The 19,068-nt window shown below is 43.3% G+C and overlaps 1 protein-coding gene across 5 annotated transcripts in view; it reads right to left on the bottom strand.

The window, feature by feature from the left end:
• Positions 1-19,068, bottom strand: part of PARP4 (poly(ADP-ribose) polymerase family member 4) — a 93,557-nt gene that overhangs the window by 25,013 nt on the left and 49,476 nt on the right. For 2 of the 5 annotated variants that reach the window (XM_045377211.3, XM_074021733.1), the window contains 9 exons: positions 18,772-18,818; positions 18,545-18,623; positions 17,064-17,201; positions 15,764-15,959; positions 14,334-14,401; positions 12,871-13,058; positions 10,929-11,028; positions 8,271-8,441; positions 7,937-8,017 (listed from right to left, as the gene is read on the bottom strand). In XM_045377211.3, the coding sequence (XP_045233146.2) occupies positions 7,937-8,017; positions 8,271-8,441; positions 10,929-11,028; positions 12,871-13,058; positions 14,334-14,401; positions 15,764-15,959; positions 17,064-17,201; positions 18,545-18,623; positions 18,772-18,818 (1,068 nt within the window). The remainder of the gene's footprint in view (positions 1-7,936; positions 8,018-8,270; positions 8,442-10,928; positions 11,029-12,870; positions 13,059-14,333; positions 14,402-15,763; positions 15,960-17,063; positions 17,202-18,544; positions 18,624-18,771; positions 18,819-19,068) is intronic. The other 3 variants (XR_012426764.1, XR_012426765.1, XR_012426766.1) reach the window with 3 other exon arrangements.

Below are 19,068 nucleotides of genomic sequence, written 5' to 3'. Positions count from 1 at the left end.
TTTGTTATTCCTAACAGGACCCTTCAACCACACCTGAGTTTATGTTAATGAGGTGACCTTTTGAAAGGCCCTAGGATGAGGGCTGGTTGCTGGGGAACTAACCATATGATTAGAGGACTGGAACTTTCAGCCCCACTCCCCAACCTCCAGAGAAGGCACAGTTAATCACCAATGGCCAATGATTTAATCAACCAGGTCTTTGTAACGAAACCTGCCTTAAAAATCCCACCTAAAGGGGTTCAGGGAGCTTCTGGGTCGGCACTCATGTGCCAGGAGGATGGTGCACCCCAACTGTATGTTAGACAGAAGCTCCTGTGCTTGGACTATTCTGGGCCTCACCCTATATACCTCTTCGTCTGGCTGTTAATTTGTATCCTTTATAATATTCTTTGTAAAAATGAGTAATACTAAGGTAAACATTTCCTGAGTTCTGTGAGCTGTTACACAAATTAGTGAACCTGAGAAAGGGTTGTGGAAACACTGACTTGGAGCTGACCAGAAATGTGGGTAACCTGGGGACCCGCTACTTGCTACTGGTGTCTGGAGTGGGGACCAGTCTTGTGGGACTGAGCCCTCACCCCGTGAGACCTGTGAGGTCTGTGCCAACCCCAGGTGGCTAGTGTCAGAATTGAATTAAATTGTAGGACATGCAACTGGTGTCAGAGAATTGGTTGAGAAAAACACATATCTGGAAACCAGAAATGGTGTGAGTATTGGGGAAACAGGAATTTTTTCTTTCATAATTCAGTTGCTTTAATCAAAAAAGGAAAATAACCCACATCCTCAATATACAATATGATCTACCCTTAGTCCATTTATATATATATTATAATTTCTATTATATTATAGAATTATATCTATTCTATAATATAATAGAAATATTATAACCAATATTTCTAAATAGCATCAGTAGGCCAGTGGCATGTAACTTTTATTGAGTCATGAACATCTTTGCGAACCTCTCTAGCAAAATTTCCATGCATAAATGGCATATTTTTCTTTTTTTTTTTTTTTTTTTTTGAGACGGAGTCTCGCTCTGTCACCCAGGCTGGAGTGCAGTGGCCGGATCTCAGCTCACTGCAAGCTCCGCCTCCCGGGTTCACGCCATTCTCCTGCCTCAGCCTCCCGAGTAGCTGGGACTACAGGCGCCCGCCACCTCGCCCGGCTAGTTTTTTGTATTTTTTAGTAGAGACGGGGTTTCACCGTGTTAACCAGGATGGTCTCGATCTCCTGACCTCGTGATCCGCCCGTCTCGGCCTCCCAAAGTGCTGGGATTACAGGCTTGAGCCACCGCGCCCGGCCTAAATGGCATATTTTATTGCAGTTACTGCCACCCACTGATGCCCATATAGACACACCTAGACCCAACTACCCCAGATGAAGAAGGGCTGTGTTAGAAACTGAAGGAAAGTATACTCATTTGTACATACAGCCCATCTCCATGTTGTGTAATGAAATTTCAACACAGGAAAACAACACAGGAAGTACAGACAGCAGGGGTATCCAATCTTTTGGCTTCCCTGGGCCACAATGGAAGAAGAAGAATTGTCTTGTGTGACACATAAAATACAATAATGATAGCTGATGAGCTGGAAAAAAAAACTTGCAAAAAAATTTCATAAAGTTTTAAGAAAGTTTATGGCAAGATGGCCGAATAGGAACAGCTCCAGCCTCCAGCTCCCGGCGTAAGCCACACAGAAGACGGGTGATTTCGGCATTTTCAACTGAGGTACCGGGTTCATCTCACTGGGGCGTGTCGGACAGTTGGTGCTGGTCCGCGGGTGCCGCCCAACTAGTGAGAGGTGAAGCAGGGCGAGGTATCGCCTCACCTGGCAAGCACAAGGGGGAAGGGAATTCCTTTTCCTAGCCAAAGGAAATTGAGACACACAACACCTGGACAATTGGATAACTCTCACCCTAATACTGCGCTTTACCAAAGGTCTTAGCAAACGGCACACCAGGAGATTATATCCCACACCTGGCCCGGAGGGTCTCATGCCCACAGAGCCTCCCAGGCCCACAGAGCCTCCCTCATTGCTAGCACAGCAGTCTGAGATCTAACTGCAAGGTGGCAGCGAGGCTGGGGGAGAGGTGCCTGCCATTGCTGAGGCTTAAGTAGGTAAACAAAGCTGCCTGGAAGCTCGAACTGGGTGGAGCCCACCACAGCTCAAGAAGGCCCGTCTGCCTCTGTAGACTCCAGGTCTGGGGACAGGGCAGAGCTAAACAAAAAGCAGCAGAAACCTCAGCAGAGGTAAATGTCCCTGTCTGACAGCTTTGAAAGAGAGCAGTGGATCTCCCAGCACAGAGGTTTAGATCTGAGAACAGACAGACTGCCTGCTCAAGTGGGTCCCTGACCCCTGAGTAGCTTAACTGGGGGACATCCCCCAGACCGACACCCCACACTTCACATGGCTGGGTGCACCTCTGAGACGAAGCTTCCAGAGCAAGAATCAGACAGCAACACTCACTGTTCAGCAATATTTTATCTTCTGCAGCCTCCGCTGCTGATACCCCGGCAAACAGGGTCTAGAGTGGACCTCAAGCAAACTCCAACAGACCTGCAGCTGAGGGTCCTGACTGTTAGAAGGAAAACTATCAAACAGAAAGGACACCCACACCAAAACCCCATCAGTAAGTCACCATCATCAAAGACCAAAGGCAGAGAAAACCACAAAGATATGGAAAAAGCAGTGCAGAAAAGATGGAAATTCAAAAAATCAGAGCGCATCTCCCCCTCAAAGGAACACAGCTCATCACCAGCAACCGAACAAAGCTGGACGGGCAATGACTTTGACGAGCTGAGAGAAGACGGCTTCAGTCGATCAAACTTCTCAGAGCTAAAGGAGGAACTACGTAACCAGTGCAAAGAAAATAAAAACCTTGAAAAAAGATGTGACGAATGGCTAACTAGAATAACCAATGTAGAGAAGTCCTTAGAAGAACTGATAGAGATGAAAACCATAACACGAGAACTACATGACAAATGCACAAGCTTCAGTAACTGACTCGATCAACTGGAAGAAAGAGTATCAGCAATTGAAGATCAAATGAATGAAATGAAGCGAGAAGAGAAGTGTAGAGAAAAAAGAGTAAAAAGAAGTGAACAAAGCCTCCAAGAAATATGGGACTATGTGAAAAAACCAAATCTACGTCTGATTGGTGTGCCTGAAAGTGAGGGGGAAAATGGAACCAAGTTGGAAAACACTCTGCAGGATATCATCCAGGAGAACTTCCCCAACCTAGCAAGGCAGGTCAACATTCAAATTCAGGAAATACAGAGAACACCACAAAGATAATCCTCGAGAAGAGCAACTCCAAGACACATAATTGGCAGATTCACCAAAGTTGAAATGAAGGAAAAAATGTTAAGGGCAGCCAGAGAGAAAGGTTGGGTTACCCACAAAGGGAAGCCTATCAGACTAACAGCAGACCTCCCGGCAGAAACTCTACAAGCCAGAAGAGAGTGGGGGCCAATATTCAACATTCTTAAAGAAAAGAATTTTCAACCCAGAATTTCCTATCCAGCCAAACTAAGTTTCATAAGTGAAGGAGAAATAAAATCCTTTACAGACAAGCAAATGCTTAGAGATTTTGTCACCACCAGGCCTGCCCTACAAGAGATCCTGAAGGAAGCACTAAACATAGAAAGGAACAACCAGTACCGGCCACTGCAAAAACATGCCAAAATGTAAAGACCATCGATGCTAGGAAGAAACTCCATCAACTAACGAGCAAAATAACCAGCTAATATCACAATGACAGGATCAAGTTCACACATAACAATATTAACCTTAAATGTAAATGGACGAAATGGTCCAATTAAAAGACACAGACTGGCAAATTTGATAAAGAGTCAAGACCCATCAGTTTGCTTTATTCACGAGACTCATCTCACTTGCAGAGACACACATAGGCTCAAAATAAACGTATGGAGGAAGATCTACCAAGAAAATGGAAAACAAAAAAAAGCAGGGGTTGCAATTCTAGTCTCTGATAAAACAGACTTTAAACCATCAAAGATCAAAAGAGACAAAGAAGGCCATTACATAATGGTAAAAGGATCAATTCATCAGGAAGAGCTAACTATCCTAAATATATATGCACCCAATACATGAGCACCCAGATTCATAAAGCAAGTCCTTAGAGACTTACAAAGAGACTTAGACTCCCATACAATAATAATGGGAGACTTTAACACCCCACTGTCAACATTAGACAGATCAACGAGACAGAAAGTTAACAAGGATATCCAGGAAATGAACTCAACTCTGCACCAAGCGGACCTAATAGACATCTACAGAACTCTCCACCCCAAATCAACAGAATATACATTCTTCTCAGCACCACATTGCATTTATTCCAAAATTGACCACATAGTTGGAAGTAAAGCACTCCTCAGCAAATGTACAAGAACAGAAATTATAACAAACTGTCCCTCAGACCACAGTGCCATCAAACTAGAACTCAGGACTAAGAAACTCAATCAAAACCGCTCAACTACATGGAAACTGAATAACCTGCTCCTGAATGACTACTGGGTACATAACGAAATGAAGGCAGAAATAAAGATGTTCTTTGAAACCAATGAGAACAAAGATACAACATACCAGAATCTCTGGGACACATTTAAAGCAGTGTGTAGAGGGAAATTTATAGCACTAAATGCCCACAAGAGAAAGCAGGAAAGATCTAAAATTGACACCCTAACATCACAATTAAAAAAACTAGAGAAGCAAGAGCAAACACATTCAAAAGCTAGCAGAAGGCAAGAAATAACTAAGATCAAAGCAGAACTGAAGGAGATAGAGATACAAAAAACCCTCCAAAAAATCAATGAATCCAGGAGCTGGTTTTTTGAAAAGATCAACAAAATTGATAGACTGCTAGCAAGACTAATAAAGAAGAAAAGAGAGAAGAATCAAATCGACACAATAAAAAAATGATAAAGGGGATATCTCCACCGACCCCACAGAAATACAAACTACCATCAGAGAATACTATAAACACCTCTACGCTAATAAACTAGAAAACCTAGAAGAAATGGACAATTACCTGGACACTTACACTCTCCCAAGACTAAACCAGGAAGAAGTTGAATCCCTGAATAGACCAATAGCAGGCTCTGAAATTGAGGCAATAATTAATAGCTAACCAGCCAAAAAAAGTCCAGGACCAGACAGATTCACAGCCGAATTCTACCGGAGGTACAAGGAGGAGTTGGTACCATTCCTTCTGAATCTATTCCAATCAATAGAAAAAGAGGGAATCCTCCCTAACTCATTTTACGAGGCCAACATCATCCTGATACCAAAGCCTGGCACAGACACAACAAACAAAGAGAATTTTAGACCAATAATCCCTGATGAACATCGATGCAAAAATCCTCAATAAAATACTGGCAAACCGAATCCAGCAGCACATCAAAAAGCTTATCCACCATGATCAAGTGGGCTTCATCCCTGGGATGCAAGGCTAGTTCAACATACGCAAATCAACAAACATAATCCAGCACATAAACAGAACCAAAGACAAAAACCACATGATTATCTCAATAGATGAAGAAAAGGCCTTTGACAAAATTCAACAGCCTTCATGCTAAAAACTCAATAAACTCGGTATTGATGAAACGTATCTCAAAATAATAAGAGCTATTTATGACAAACCCACAGCCAATATCATACTGAATGGGCAAAAACTGGAAGCATTCCCTTTGAAAACTGGCACAAGACAGGGATGCCCTCTCTCACCACTCCTATTCAACATAGTGTTGGAAGTTCTGGCTAGGGCAATCAGGCAAGAGAAAGAAAGAAAGGGTACTCAGGAAAAGAAGAAGTCAAATTGTCCCTGTTTGCAGATGACATGATTGTATATTTAGAAAACCCCATTGTCTCAGCCCAAAATCTCCTTAAGCTGATAAGCAACTTCAGCAAAGTCTCAGGATACAAAATCAATGTGCAAAAATCACAAGCATTCTTATACACCAGTAAGAGACAAATAGAGAGTCAAATCACAAATGAACTCCCATTCACAATAGCTCCAAAGATAATAAAATACCTAGGAATCCAACTTACAAGGGATGTGAAGGACCTCTTCAAGGAGAACTACAAACCACTGCTCAGTGAAATAAAAGAGGACACAAACAACTGGAAGAACATACCATGCTCATGGATAGGAAGAATCAATATTGTGAAAATGGCCATACTGCCCAAGGTAATTTATAGATTCAATGCCATCCCCATTAAGCTACCAATGAGTTTCTTCACAGAATTGGAAAAAACTGCTTTAAAGTTCATATGGAACCAAAAAAGAGCCCGCATTGCCAAGACAATCCTAAGCCAAAAGAACAAAGCTGGAGGCATCACGCTACCTGACTTCAAACTGTACTACAAGGCTACAGTAACCAAAACAGCATGGTACTGGTACCAAAACAGAGATATAGACCAATGGAACAGAACAGAGCCCTCAGGAATAATACCATACATCTACAGCCATCTGATCTTTGACAAACCTGACAAAAACAAGAAATGGGGAAAGGATTCCCTATTTAATAAATGGTGCTGGTAAAATTGGCTAGCCATAAGTAGAAAGCTGAAACTGAATCCTTTCCTTACTCCTCATACAAAAATTAATTCAAGATGGTTTAAAGACTTAAATGTTAGACCTAAAACCATAAAAATCCTAGAAGAAAACCTAGGCAATACTATTCAGGACACAGGCATGGGCAAGGACTTCATGTCTAAAACACCAAAAGCAACAGCAACAAAAGCCAAAATTGACAAATGGGATTTAATTAAACTAAAGAGCTTCTGCACAGCAAAAGAAACTACCATCAGAGTGAACAGGCAACCTACAGAATGGGAGAAAATTTTTGCAATCTACTCATCTGACAAAGGGCTAATATCCAGAACCTACAAAGAACTCAAACAAATTTACAAGAAAAAAAGACACAACCTCATCAAAAAGTGGGCAAAGGATATGAACAGACACTTCTCAGAAGAAGACATTCATACAGCCAACAGACACATGAAAAAATGCTCATCATCACTCACCATCAGAGAAATGCAAATCTAAACCACAATGAGATACCATCTCACACCAGTTAGAATGGCAATCATTAAAAAATCAGGAAACAACAGGTGCTGGAGAGGATGTGGAGAAATAGTAACACTTTTACACCGTTGGTGGGACTGTAAACTAGTTCAACCATTGTGGAAGACAGTGTGGTAATTCTTCAAGGACCTGGAACTAGAAATACCATTTGACCCAGCCATCGCATTACTGGGGATATACCCAAAGGATTAGAAGTCATGCTGCTCTAAAGACACATGCACACGTATGTTTATTGCGGCACTATTCACAATAGCAAAGACTTGGAATCAACCCAAATGTCCAACAGTGACAGACTGGATTAAGAAAATGTGGCACATATACACCATGGAATACTATGCAGCCATAAAAAAGGATGAGTTTGTGTCCTTTGTAGGGACATGGATGCAGCTGGAAACCATCATTCTCAGCAAACTATCGCAAGAACAGAAAACCAAACCCCACATGTTCTCACTCATAGGTGGGAATTGAACAATGAGATCACTTGGATACAGGAAGGGGAACATCACACACTGGGGCCTATTGTGGGGAGGGGGTAGTGGGGAGGGATAGCATTAGGAGATATACCTAATGTAAATGACGAGTTAATGGGTGCAGCACACCAACATGGCACATGTATACATATGTAACAAACCTGCACGTTGTGCACGTGTACCCTAGAACTTAAAATATAATTAAAAAAAAAAGAAAGTTTACGAATTTGTGTTGGACTGCATTCAAAGCTGCCCTGGGCCGTGGGTTGGACAAGCTTGACATAGAGCATCATATATGGAAATATAACATCATAACTTTCAAACAATGGGTCGATAGTTTAGGTTTTGAATCTTACAGTTCCAGTTGTCTTCTGAAGCTCAGTAGTCGACACCATTGTACAAAATTCTTTCTCTTGAATTAGTGCGCACAGAGTTGCCTGAAATGGGAAAAAAAATAAATTCCTCATTAGCCTTTCCACTCTGCAGTGTCTTGGTTTAACAGAAATTCTTTTGGTGATTTCCTCTCCCCTTTCAATGAAAGTTAGAAGCCTCCCCAAAGCCCTGGCTAACCACCAGCTATGTTCCCAGAAGAAGAAAATCTGCTGGTGAGAAGGGGAGGGAAGAAGACAGAAAAAATATAGCAAAATACATTGGTCTTCCCATAGAATAACAAACTCTGTGCCTTCTTACCTGTGTGCAGTGAGGAATGAATCCGTAGACAAGGAGTCGATCATTGCGAAACAAGGACGGCACCTGGGCTGGGGCCTGCAGGGCCTCAGGCGCATCTGGGTTGAGTCGCTGCCATTTGACCGAGACAGAGTGGCAGCTTGGAGAACATAGCCTAGTCATTTGGTCTTCTATCTATTTATAAAACAGGAATTATTTCTCTTTCAATGCTCCATCCAGCAAATAGTTACTTCACATTAAAAACAAAGTATACCTTCTATTCTTTGGGAATTGTATAACTCTTCAGTACTTTCTCTCCCTCCTGCTACAGGGCACTTTCCCGAAAAGATTTTAAACATTATTTTATTTTATTTTAATTATTTTATTTTGAGATGGAGTCTTGCTCTGTCACCTAGACTGGAGTGCAGTAGCACAATCTTGGCTCACTGCAACCTCTGCCTCCCAGGTTCAAGTGATTTTCCTGCCCCCAGCATTAGTCGGTGCCACCACACCCAACTAATTTTTGTATTTTTAGTAGAGATGGCGTTTCACCATGTTGCCCAGGTTGGTCTCGAATTCCTTACCTCAGGTGATCCACCTTAGCCTCCCAAAGTGCTGGGGTTATAGGCATGAGCCACCATGCCCAGCTAGAATTTTAAATAATAGCATGATCACAACCTTTACATTTACAAAGCATCCTGAAATTATTCCATTAGCTAATTACTAATATGCAACCTTGGTAAGAGTAGATTCCAGTACTGGAATAGCTATTTCTCCAAAGAAGATACACAAAAGCCAACAAGTGCATGAAAAGATGCTTGCATCACTAGTCATAAGGGAAGTGCAAATCAGAACCACAGTGAGATTCCATTTCACACCCAGTGGGATAGCTGTTATTAAAGTGCTGGCTGGGCAGAGTGGCTCATGCCTGTAATCTCAGCACTTTGGGAGGCCAAGGCACACAAAACTGCTTGAGCTTGGGATTCGAGACCAGCCTGGGCCCATGGCGAAACCCTGTCTCTACAAAAAATACAAAAAATTAGCCAGGTGTGGTGGTGTGGGCCTGTAGTCCCACCTACTTCGGGGGTGAGGGAAGAAGATGGCTTGACACCAGGATGTCAGGGCTGCAGTGAGCCAAGGTTGCACCACTGCATTCCAGCCTGAGTGACAAAGTGATACCCTGTCTCAAAAAACACCAACAAACAAAAAACAAACAAACAAATAAAAAGCAATAGAAAAAAAGTGGTGGCATATGTCTGTAGTCCCAGTTACTCTGGAGGCTGAGGTGGGAGGATCACTTGAGCTCAGGAAGTCAAGGCTGTGGCGAGCTAGGATTGCATCACTGCACTCCAGCCTAGATGACCGAGCAACACTGTGTCTCAAAAACCAAAACAAACCAAAGAAAAGCTGATTGATTTCAGTCAATATGGAAAAGAAAGGAATGATGAGTGTTGGTGAGGATGTGGAAGAACTGGAATCCTGGTGCACTGGTGGTGGGAATGTAAAATGATGCAGCTGCTATGGAAGATAGCATGGCAATTCCCCAAAAAACGAAACACAGAACGACCATAGGATCCAGCAATCCCACACTACGCACGTATCCAGAATCGAAAGCAGACTCACACAGACACTTGTATACCCATGGTCATAGCAGCATTATTCACAATAGCCAAAGGACAGACACAACCCCAGTGGCCACTGATAGGTGAACGGATAAGCAAAATGTGGTCTCTCCATACAATGGAATATTATTCAGCTTGAAAAAGAAGGGAAATTCTGACACATGCTACAACATAGACGTTAAAAACATCATGCTAAGTGAAATAAGCCAGACATAAAAGAACAATGTCCTATGACTCCACTTATATGAGATACTCAGAATAGGCAAAGTCATAGAGACAGAACATTCAGTCGTGGTTAGCAGGCGCTGGGTGTAGGAGGGAATGTGGAGTTACTGTTTAATGAGTATGTAGTTTCTGTTTGGGCTGATGAAATAGTTCGAAGACAGTGATGGTTGCACAGCATTGTGAATGTAGCTAATACCACTAAATTGTACACTTAAAAATGGTTAAAATGACTGGGCACGGTGGCTCACGCCTATAATCCCAGCACTTTGGGAGGTCGACGTGGGCAGATCACGAGGTCAGGAGATCGAGACCATCCTGGCTAACACGGTGAAACCCCTTCTCTACTAAAAATACAAAAAAATTAGCCGGGGTTGGTGGCGGGCACCTGTAGTCCCAACTAGTCGGGAGGCTGAGGCAGGAGAATGGCGCGAACCTGGGAAGCGGAGCTTGCAGTGAGCCGAGATGGCGCCACTGCACTGCAGCCTGGGTGACAGAGCGAGACTCTGTCTCAAAAAAAAAAAAAAAAAAGTTTAAAATGCTAAATTTTATCATAAGGAAAATTAATTTCAGCAAAACATATTTAATAATTCACTTTAAAAAATCAGTCCATCATTTTTAAGGCAGAAATCAAACTATGAGCTGGGAGAATGACCTGCTGAGGAACTCCTGAGTTCCCGCTAGTGCCGTCCTGAGGCAGGGCTCACACCTGCAGCAGCACTTGCCTCTTTATGGCTCCCTTCTCACTCAAGGAAACACAGATGTTCCTATTTCTCAGCCTTGGAAGAATGTGAGATTTCCAAATGTAAATATAACACCAGATGTTTAAAAAACATACCTGTTTTCTCCAACTGTGCTTGGATTTTGCATTAAAATATTCAAATACTCCGGCACCACACTGGGACAAAATCCTTAGGATGTGACGATTTGCTGTAGGACTGATTACATTTCACATGTTTTAATTTTTAAGACATTGGAGAAATATTTTTGAAGTACATGTTAACAGTGTTGAGAAAGCTCACAGCTCAATAGGAGAGACGTGACGTGGGGAAGAAATGTACTCGTGTGTAGCTGAGGTTAAACAGAGAAAGAGGTAATAGGAGGAAACATCTGAAAGTCTGGCTAATTTAAGCTCCCATCTATCAGAGGACTGACTTGTCCTTCAAACAGAAAAAAAGTTGAAATTCTTCACTTCCAATTCACTGAGGGAGGGAGCAGATGACCCTAAAAACAACCCTATAAGATATCAGAATGTTGACAAAGATATCAACTTAATTTCCATCAATAACAATATTGCCTGAATCTGATCCCAAAGGCCTAGAGCTGGCAAAGAGTGAATAAAGTCTACCTCTTAAAATCTGATACACATCAACATAGCAAAAGGCATAAAGAAGCAACTCGCACTCCAGCAAAGGGCATCTCTGCCATTTAAATGACAAGTGCCCAATTACTTTTCTCTCTACAACAGTTCTACAACTGGCTGGGCGCGGTGGCTCACGCCTGTAATCCCAGCACTTTGGGAGGCCGAGACGGGCGGATCACGAGGTCAGGAGATCGAGACCATCCTGGCTAGCACAGTGAAACCCCGTCTCTACTAAAAAATACAAAAAAACTAGCCGGGCGAGGTGGCGGGCGCCTGTAGTCCCAGCTACTTGGGAGGCTGAGGCAGGAGAATGGCATGAACCTGGGAGGCGGAGCTTGCAGTGAGCTGAGATCCGGCCACTGTACTCCAGCCTGGGCGACAGAGCGAGACTCCGTCTCAAAAAAAAAAAAACAGTTCTACAACTATCAAGAACTCCTTGCTTAGAGGAGTTCCTCCTGAAATATTAAAGAAAAGATCAATTATTTTTCAGAAAAAGAGCTTATGAAAATAATTTCCAAGATGTTTTTCAACCTATGGATAAAGACTGGATTTGTCTTTACCCCCCATATTAACTGGTGATGATCATAACATTGACTAGAAGATCCTTAACGTGGGTTACTGGTAGCTACAGCTTCTGTCCGTTAGCAGCCCGGTGAGGTCTGCCTGGAGGTCATGTGCTCTCAGCACGAGTCCAGCACAGCCAGTGAGGAGGTGCGCCCAGGCCAGTGGGACAAGCTAGAGATACCGATTCTTTTTTTTTGAGACGGAGTCGGGCTCTGTCGCCCAGGCTGGAGTGCAGTGGCCGGATCTCAGCTCACTGCAAGCTCCGCCTCCCGGGTTCACGCCATTCTCCTGCCTCAGCCTCCCGAGTAGCTGGGACCACAGGCGCCCGCCACCTCGCCCGGCTAATTTTTTGTATTTTTTTTAGTAGAGATGGGGTTTCACTGTGTTAGCCAGGATGGTCTCCATCTCCTGACCTCGTGATCCGCCCGTCTCGGCCTCCCAAAGTGCTGGGATTACAGGCTTGAGCCACTGCGCCCGGCCTAGATATGGATTCTTATGCTAAATAATAACATCTAATATCGATTTGGTGCTTTTTGGGTCAGTTCTGTTCTGAGTGCTTTCTATGTATGAGTTCATTTATTCCTCAGCAACCCTAGGACGTAGGTATTTTCATGATCATCTTGGTTTTACAGATGAGAGGTTAAGGAACTTGCCCCAGGTCACACAGCTAATGAGTGGCCAGCCCAGGTTCTGAGACTCAGGCAGTCTGGCCGGGAGCCCAGAGCCCCATCCCTCTGTGCTGTAAGGCTTCCGTATTCTAGTGTCAACTTCCAAGCTTGCAAAAGTTCTGTGCAGGCCAACAAGAAGACCTCCCCGTGGGTCTGGACTGTGTGACCAGCTCTCTGAGACTCACCCGATACCGCAGGCAAATAACCTGGTGTGGGGGCGGCTCCTCTTCACCAGCTGCAACGTCAGGCTCTCGTCCTGGAGGTGCCCATCAGATACCAGGAGAATGTTCCGTGACCCTCGAGCAGGGTACAATAAGCTAAGATATCGGAGCGTTTTCCAGAAGTCTGTGTTCCCCATGGTAGGTGTGGCCGACTGGAGGAAATGAAGTGAAAGATTATGTTCTCCTTGTTGGATACAGTCACCATTTGCTGTCATCACTGACACATCTAAGGACAGTGTAGAGAGATAGTGACACTGAAAATATTTTCTTTCCCTAATTATACACTTGTGAAACAACTAAACTTATGTCCTTTTAGTTTATTTGATGTCACGCAGTAACTTTTTTTTTTTTTTTTTTTTTTGAGACGGAGTCTCGCTCTGTCGCCCAGGCTGGAGTGCAGTGGCCGGATCTCGGCTCACTACAAGCTCCGCCTCCCGGGTTTACGCCATTCTCCTGCCTCAGCCTCCCGAGTAGCTGGGACTACAGGCGCCCGCCACCTCGCCCGGCTAGTTTTTTGTATTTTTTAGTAGAGACGGGGTTTCACCGTGTTAGCCAGGATGGTCTCGATCTCCTGACCTCGTGATCCACCCGTCTCGGCCTCCCAACTATAATATTATCACCTCATGCTTATTTGATTTTTTACAGTTTCCAGAGGACTATGACGTCTACGGGAAGAAATGTCCCATCCAATCAGCCCTGGATTTGCCAGCCTGGCTGAGGCAGCTGGTCAGTCTCAGTTTGCTTAATTTTATTATTATTTTATTTTCTTCCTTTTTTTTTTTTCTTTGAGATGGAGTCTCACTCCGTCATTGCCCAGGCTGGAGTGCAGTGGCGCAATCTTGGCTCACTGCAACCTCCACTTCCTGGGTTCACATGATTCTCCTGCCTCAGCCTCCCAAGTAGCTGGGATTACAGGTGTCTGCCACCACATCTGGCTAATTTTTTGTATTGTAAGTAGAAATGAGGTTTCACCATGTTGCCCAGGTTGGTCTCGAATTCCTGACCTCAGGTGATCCACCCACCTTGGCCTCCCAAAGTGCTGAGATTACAGGTGTGAGCCAACACACCCAGCATTTCTTTTCTCTTTCTTTTTTTTTTTTTAAACCTTAACTCATTTAGATGAAGCTGGCTGCATTTCAAGAGGAAAAAAAACAAAGGACAGAAGAAAACTTCTCAAAGCTGTTAATGCTAGTTGCATTAGGGTGGTAGGGCATGGGTGGATTTTTTCTTTCTGTTCTTTTTAATTTCCAATTTTTCCTTAATGAGTTTATTATCATTTTAATTAATGAAATAAAGACCCCACCAATATACAAAAAGCACAGGACTAGGGGTGCTCTGATGGTGGTCTGAGGGGCCTAAACCCTGGAGGTCCCCCTAAAGCGTGGTAGGAAAAGACCCAAGAGACACAGGAAGCCTCTTGCACTCACCATGATGAACTCTGTTGCCACGATATTGCTTGTGATATGCTTAGGATACGAAAATAACTCCTTGTAACCTGTGTAATAAGATCAGCATGAGGTGCTGCTTCCACACGTTCACTTGCTTGACCACTAACAAACAATCATGTTACTTCATACCATCACGGCTGTCGTAAAGGATGTTATATATTTATGTGTGCATCTTCCTTTTTAGAAAACTGTTTGATAATTTTAACATACAAAAGATTCACCACAGGCCAGGCATGGTGGCTCATGCCTGCAATCCCAGCACTTTGGGAGGCCGACGTGGGTGGATCACCTGAGGTCAGGAGTTCAAGACCAGCCCTGGTCAACATGGTGAAACTCTGTGTCTGCTAAAAATACAAAAATTAGCTGGGTGTGGTGGTGGGCACCTGTAATCCCAGCCAGTGGGGAGGCTAAGGCCAGGAGGCAGAGGTTGCAGTGAGCTGAGATTGCACCACCGCATTCCAGCCTGGGCAACAAAGCAAGACTCTGTCTCAAAAAAAAAAAAAAAATCGCCACACTGCTTTTCTAAATAATACATCATAGAGCATTCAAACTGTGGTGCTTTACTGTGCAAAATGTTGAGTCGAATTCCATGTGTACATGCAGATCGCTTGTGCAAAGGTGCAGGGCATTGCGATGGCCTGAGCAGCTTGGCCCCTGGAAGGCCACAGTCTCTGCTCATGCCCTTTGCACTCCCCATGCTTATCCGACCTCGGTCCCAGCAGCAGCAGCAGACCGCACCTCTGGGGAAAAGGGGCTGGGCCTTCTGCTGGATGGCGCAGAGGATGAGAATCAATAGGACAGGACTGTCCCCTCAGTCCACTCTACGCACCTCTCATCCCCGAGGTGCTGCCTTCTGGTGGCTGAGATGTCCCTGGGCCCCACCTGGAGGGTGGCACTACCTCCCTTCTAGCGGTGCTGGCTGGATGCTTCCTGAGACCATTCCTTACAGATTTTCTATGACTGTGCTGATGGCAAATGTTTTGTCCTTAGACGTGGGACCTCCTACTCAACAGACCAAGGGTTTTGCATTTGGTTCAGTTGCTAATGCAATAGTAGCATTTATATCTCACTTACTGTGGAACAGGCACAGTTTAAAAATCCTTTACATATATTAGCTCAGTCCTCCTCACAGCAACACTGTGAGTTAGGGACAATTATCCTCAGATGGCAGATGAGGAAACAGAGGCACCAGAAGTTCAAGTAGCACACCCAAGGTGACACACAGAGCCTGTGAGTCGTACAGCTGGAATCTGGACCTAGGGGGTCCAGCTCCAGAGCTCTTGTTCTTCAGTTTCATACTAGGCTGCTCCTCACTGCATAGGCGGGGTCAGGCACCCACAGCTGTCAGTTCTACAGAGTGTGATTCACATGGGGAAGCACACGCAGGACCAGGGCCAAAGCGCACTCACCTGTGCCGAACTGGATAATGTTTACTTTGTGCTTCTCACCCACCAAGGACAGCGCATGCAAGGCAATTTGCTTGGCTTGCAAAAATGTCACACCCTCCATGGAACTGGAGCAGTCGAGACAAATAATCACTTCGCTCTCATTGGCTAGGTCAGGGAGGTAGACATCAAGATCGGGTTGAAAGACAAGCATGCAAGCCTGAAAGGAGAAAGAAGGTGCTGGACTGGAGCTTCTTGTCACTTCAACTGGAAAAGGTCTACTTAGAAAACTCCAAAACTTTCTAGTGAGGTAAACTAATGCTATAAAAACAGAAAGAATGAGATGTAATTAACAACAAGATGGCCTACTAGGAGTTCCAGGCAAAAGTAGAATGTTAGAACTGGGAGTTTCCAATGGAGAAGACATAAACTTCTGAGAGGTCAAGAGTTAACATCTGAAAAATCATATAGCATCAACATTATAAAACAAATATATATATATTTATGTATATATCATACACACTATTCTAAGAGGAATATACATGCCATTGTGATTACTAAAATACACACACATAACTTTTGTTCCACTAATTAACCAGTACTTAAGTACTATCACATACGTTTTTTTTTTTTTTGAGACAGGGTCTCCCTCTGTTGTCCAGGCTGGCGTGCAGTGGCACGATCACAGTTCACTTTAACCTCAACCTCCTGGACTCAAGCGATCGCCCTGCCTCAGCCTCCTGAGAAGCTGAAACCACAGGTGTGTGTGACCACACCTGGCTAATTTTTTTTCTTAATTTTTTATAGAGACAAGGTCTCACTATGTTTCCCAGCCTGGCTTCAAACTCCTGGGCTCAAGTGATCCACCTGCCTTGGCCTCCCAAAGTGCTGGGATTACAGGTGTGAGCCACTGCACCTGGCCTAAGTTTCTATTTTCATTTTAACTTAGGAAGAGACTCTGTCACAGCCACACAAAATGATCTTATTACCAACCACAAGTAATTGCTTATTTGTTTTTCCAGTATCAGTATTTTAAAAGTATACAGAATACCCAACGTAATGTCTGATAGAACATGTTCTTTTGGTGGAGCTTAAGGTAAAAATGCCAGTATGTACAGGCAAATCATCCACATAAGGGTTTTGGATGAAACGTCAGAAGTTTGGAATACTTGATATCATAAATATTTTTAGTTGTAGAATCTTGGGGTGTGAGAGTTCATTTTGTAATGCTAGTTTTTCAAGACAATAATTTGCAAGTTTAACCAACTTATTCTGAAACGTTTTTTCAATAGCGTCTCCTATTTCTAAGTAAAAAGGAGTATACCTCGCTTTCTTTTTCTGGATGTTTTTCAACCCACATTCTTGGGAGATAGGCATCAGACAAACCGATGTGGAGAGAAAATCCACTGCTGTCTAACGAGCTGCCTTCCATGGTGCTGATGACAGCTTTGCAGTCTGTGCGCTGCAAAACAAACACCACCACAACAAGGTGAGTAATGGAGTGACACCATATTAGCAGTCTGCACTTACCTGTCACGGAGCAAACCCTTGCATAGCTTACATAACTCTATTAAGAATCAACAAAGTAGTGGTAAATTCCAAAATAATGAAATGTAGGCTGGGTGCGGTGGCTCATGCCTGTAATCTCAGTGTTTTGGGAGGCCGAGGCGGGTGGATCACCTGAGGTCAGGAGTTTGAGGCCAGCTTGGCGAAACCCTGTCTCTACTAAAAATACAAAAAATTAGCCGGGCGTGGTGGCGGGAGCCTGTAATTCCAGCTACTCAGGAGGCTGAGGTAGGAGAATCGCTTGAACCCAGGAGGTGGAGGTTGCAATGAGCCAAGATCGCACCACTGCACTCCAGCCTGGGTAACAAGAGCAAAACTCCATCTAAAAAAAAAAAAACACACACATACAAAACAAAACAAAGAAACCAAAATAACAAAATGCAGGTTTTAGAAGACCATGAGCATATTAGTCACCCTTCTGCAATCCTAAGGTTGATTCACATAGTCAAATTTAGGTACGTGTGAAACAGTCTCAAACCCCGGATCCAAAGATTATAGATCTGCCCGTTCAGTTAGACTTATCTGGGTATAGCAGATGGCACATCAGATGAGGATCCCTTGAGCCCAGGAGTTTTGAGATAAGCCTGGGCAACATGGTGAGACCCTGTCTCTGCAATCTTTTTTTTCTTTTTGTTAGCCAGGTGTGGTGGCACAGGCCTGTAGCCCTAGCTACTCAGGAGCCTGAAGCAGGAGGATTGTTTGAGCCAAGGAGGTCAAGGATGAAGTGAGCCATGACTGCACCATTGTACTCTAGGTGACAGATACAAGACCCTGTCTCAAAAAACAAAACAAACAAGAAAACTCATCATAATATTATACATTTCTTGGCTCAGTGGTTAACATCATTTACATAATAAACACTGACTATTGTGAAACAGGTCTTTTGGAATAAAGGGGAGAGGAAAAGTAGGGAGTGAGGTGGGTGGAGGGGGCAAGAGCTACACATCCAACTTCCGTAACAGGAAGTCAAAAGATAATTTCTGAAACAGGTGAATCAAGAAAAATCATTAAAAAATAATATTTAAAAATTGGAGGCAAAATCAAAGAAACACCTCAAATATTCCAAGTGATTCACTGTCTCTGGAAACTGGTCTGGGGAGAATCAGTGGCAGGACTGCTGCTTCTTGTTAGAAGCTTTTGTTAGCATTATTTCACTTTGAAACCACATGCATGCATTGCTTTGATAAGATAAAAGTAGTGTTAAAATAAGAGCTCTTAACAAATCAAAGATGCACTAACCTTTTGTTTCAGTTCATGTGTATCACTGAAAATGAATTCAATCACATACGGCATCTCAATAGACATAGTCAAAGAGAAGCTACCAAAAATGAAGAGAAAGTTGTCTCAGTCTACGATCTTAAATTTCTATCTGAAATTATTTCAAACAATTCTAAATGGAAATTCAAACCAGAAAACTAATATACATTGAATGATTAATTGACAGGTTTTATATTTTAGGTACTAACCTTTGCTTTGTTCCTATTTCTTTTATACAAATCTTCTCTACTGTATCCTGTTAAAAGAAAAACATATTTGTATAACTAAGCATATATTAAGTTTCACAATGAGACTCTAAACTGAATGTAATCTTGGCAAGGCCACAACTGTCAGCAAGACAGCTGGTTTCACTTTCAAGTAGAGAAACACAGAAAGTTTGCTCATGGAATGACAGGAACTTCTAAAATACAACTGACCATTTTGACAGAGATTTTAAACTCTACATATGTCTGTGTGTATATACACACACACACATTTTATACATG

Source organism: Macaca fascicularis, chromosome 17 (assembly GCF_037993035.2).
Source record: "Macaca fascicularis isolate 582-1 chromosome 17, T2T-MFA8v1.1".
Lineage (NCBI taxonomy): Eukaryota > Metazoa > Chordata > Mammalia > Primates > Cercopithecidae > Macaca > Macaca fascicularis.
This window is presented reverse-complemented; position numbering and strand designations above follow the sequence as displayed.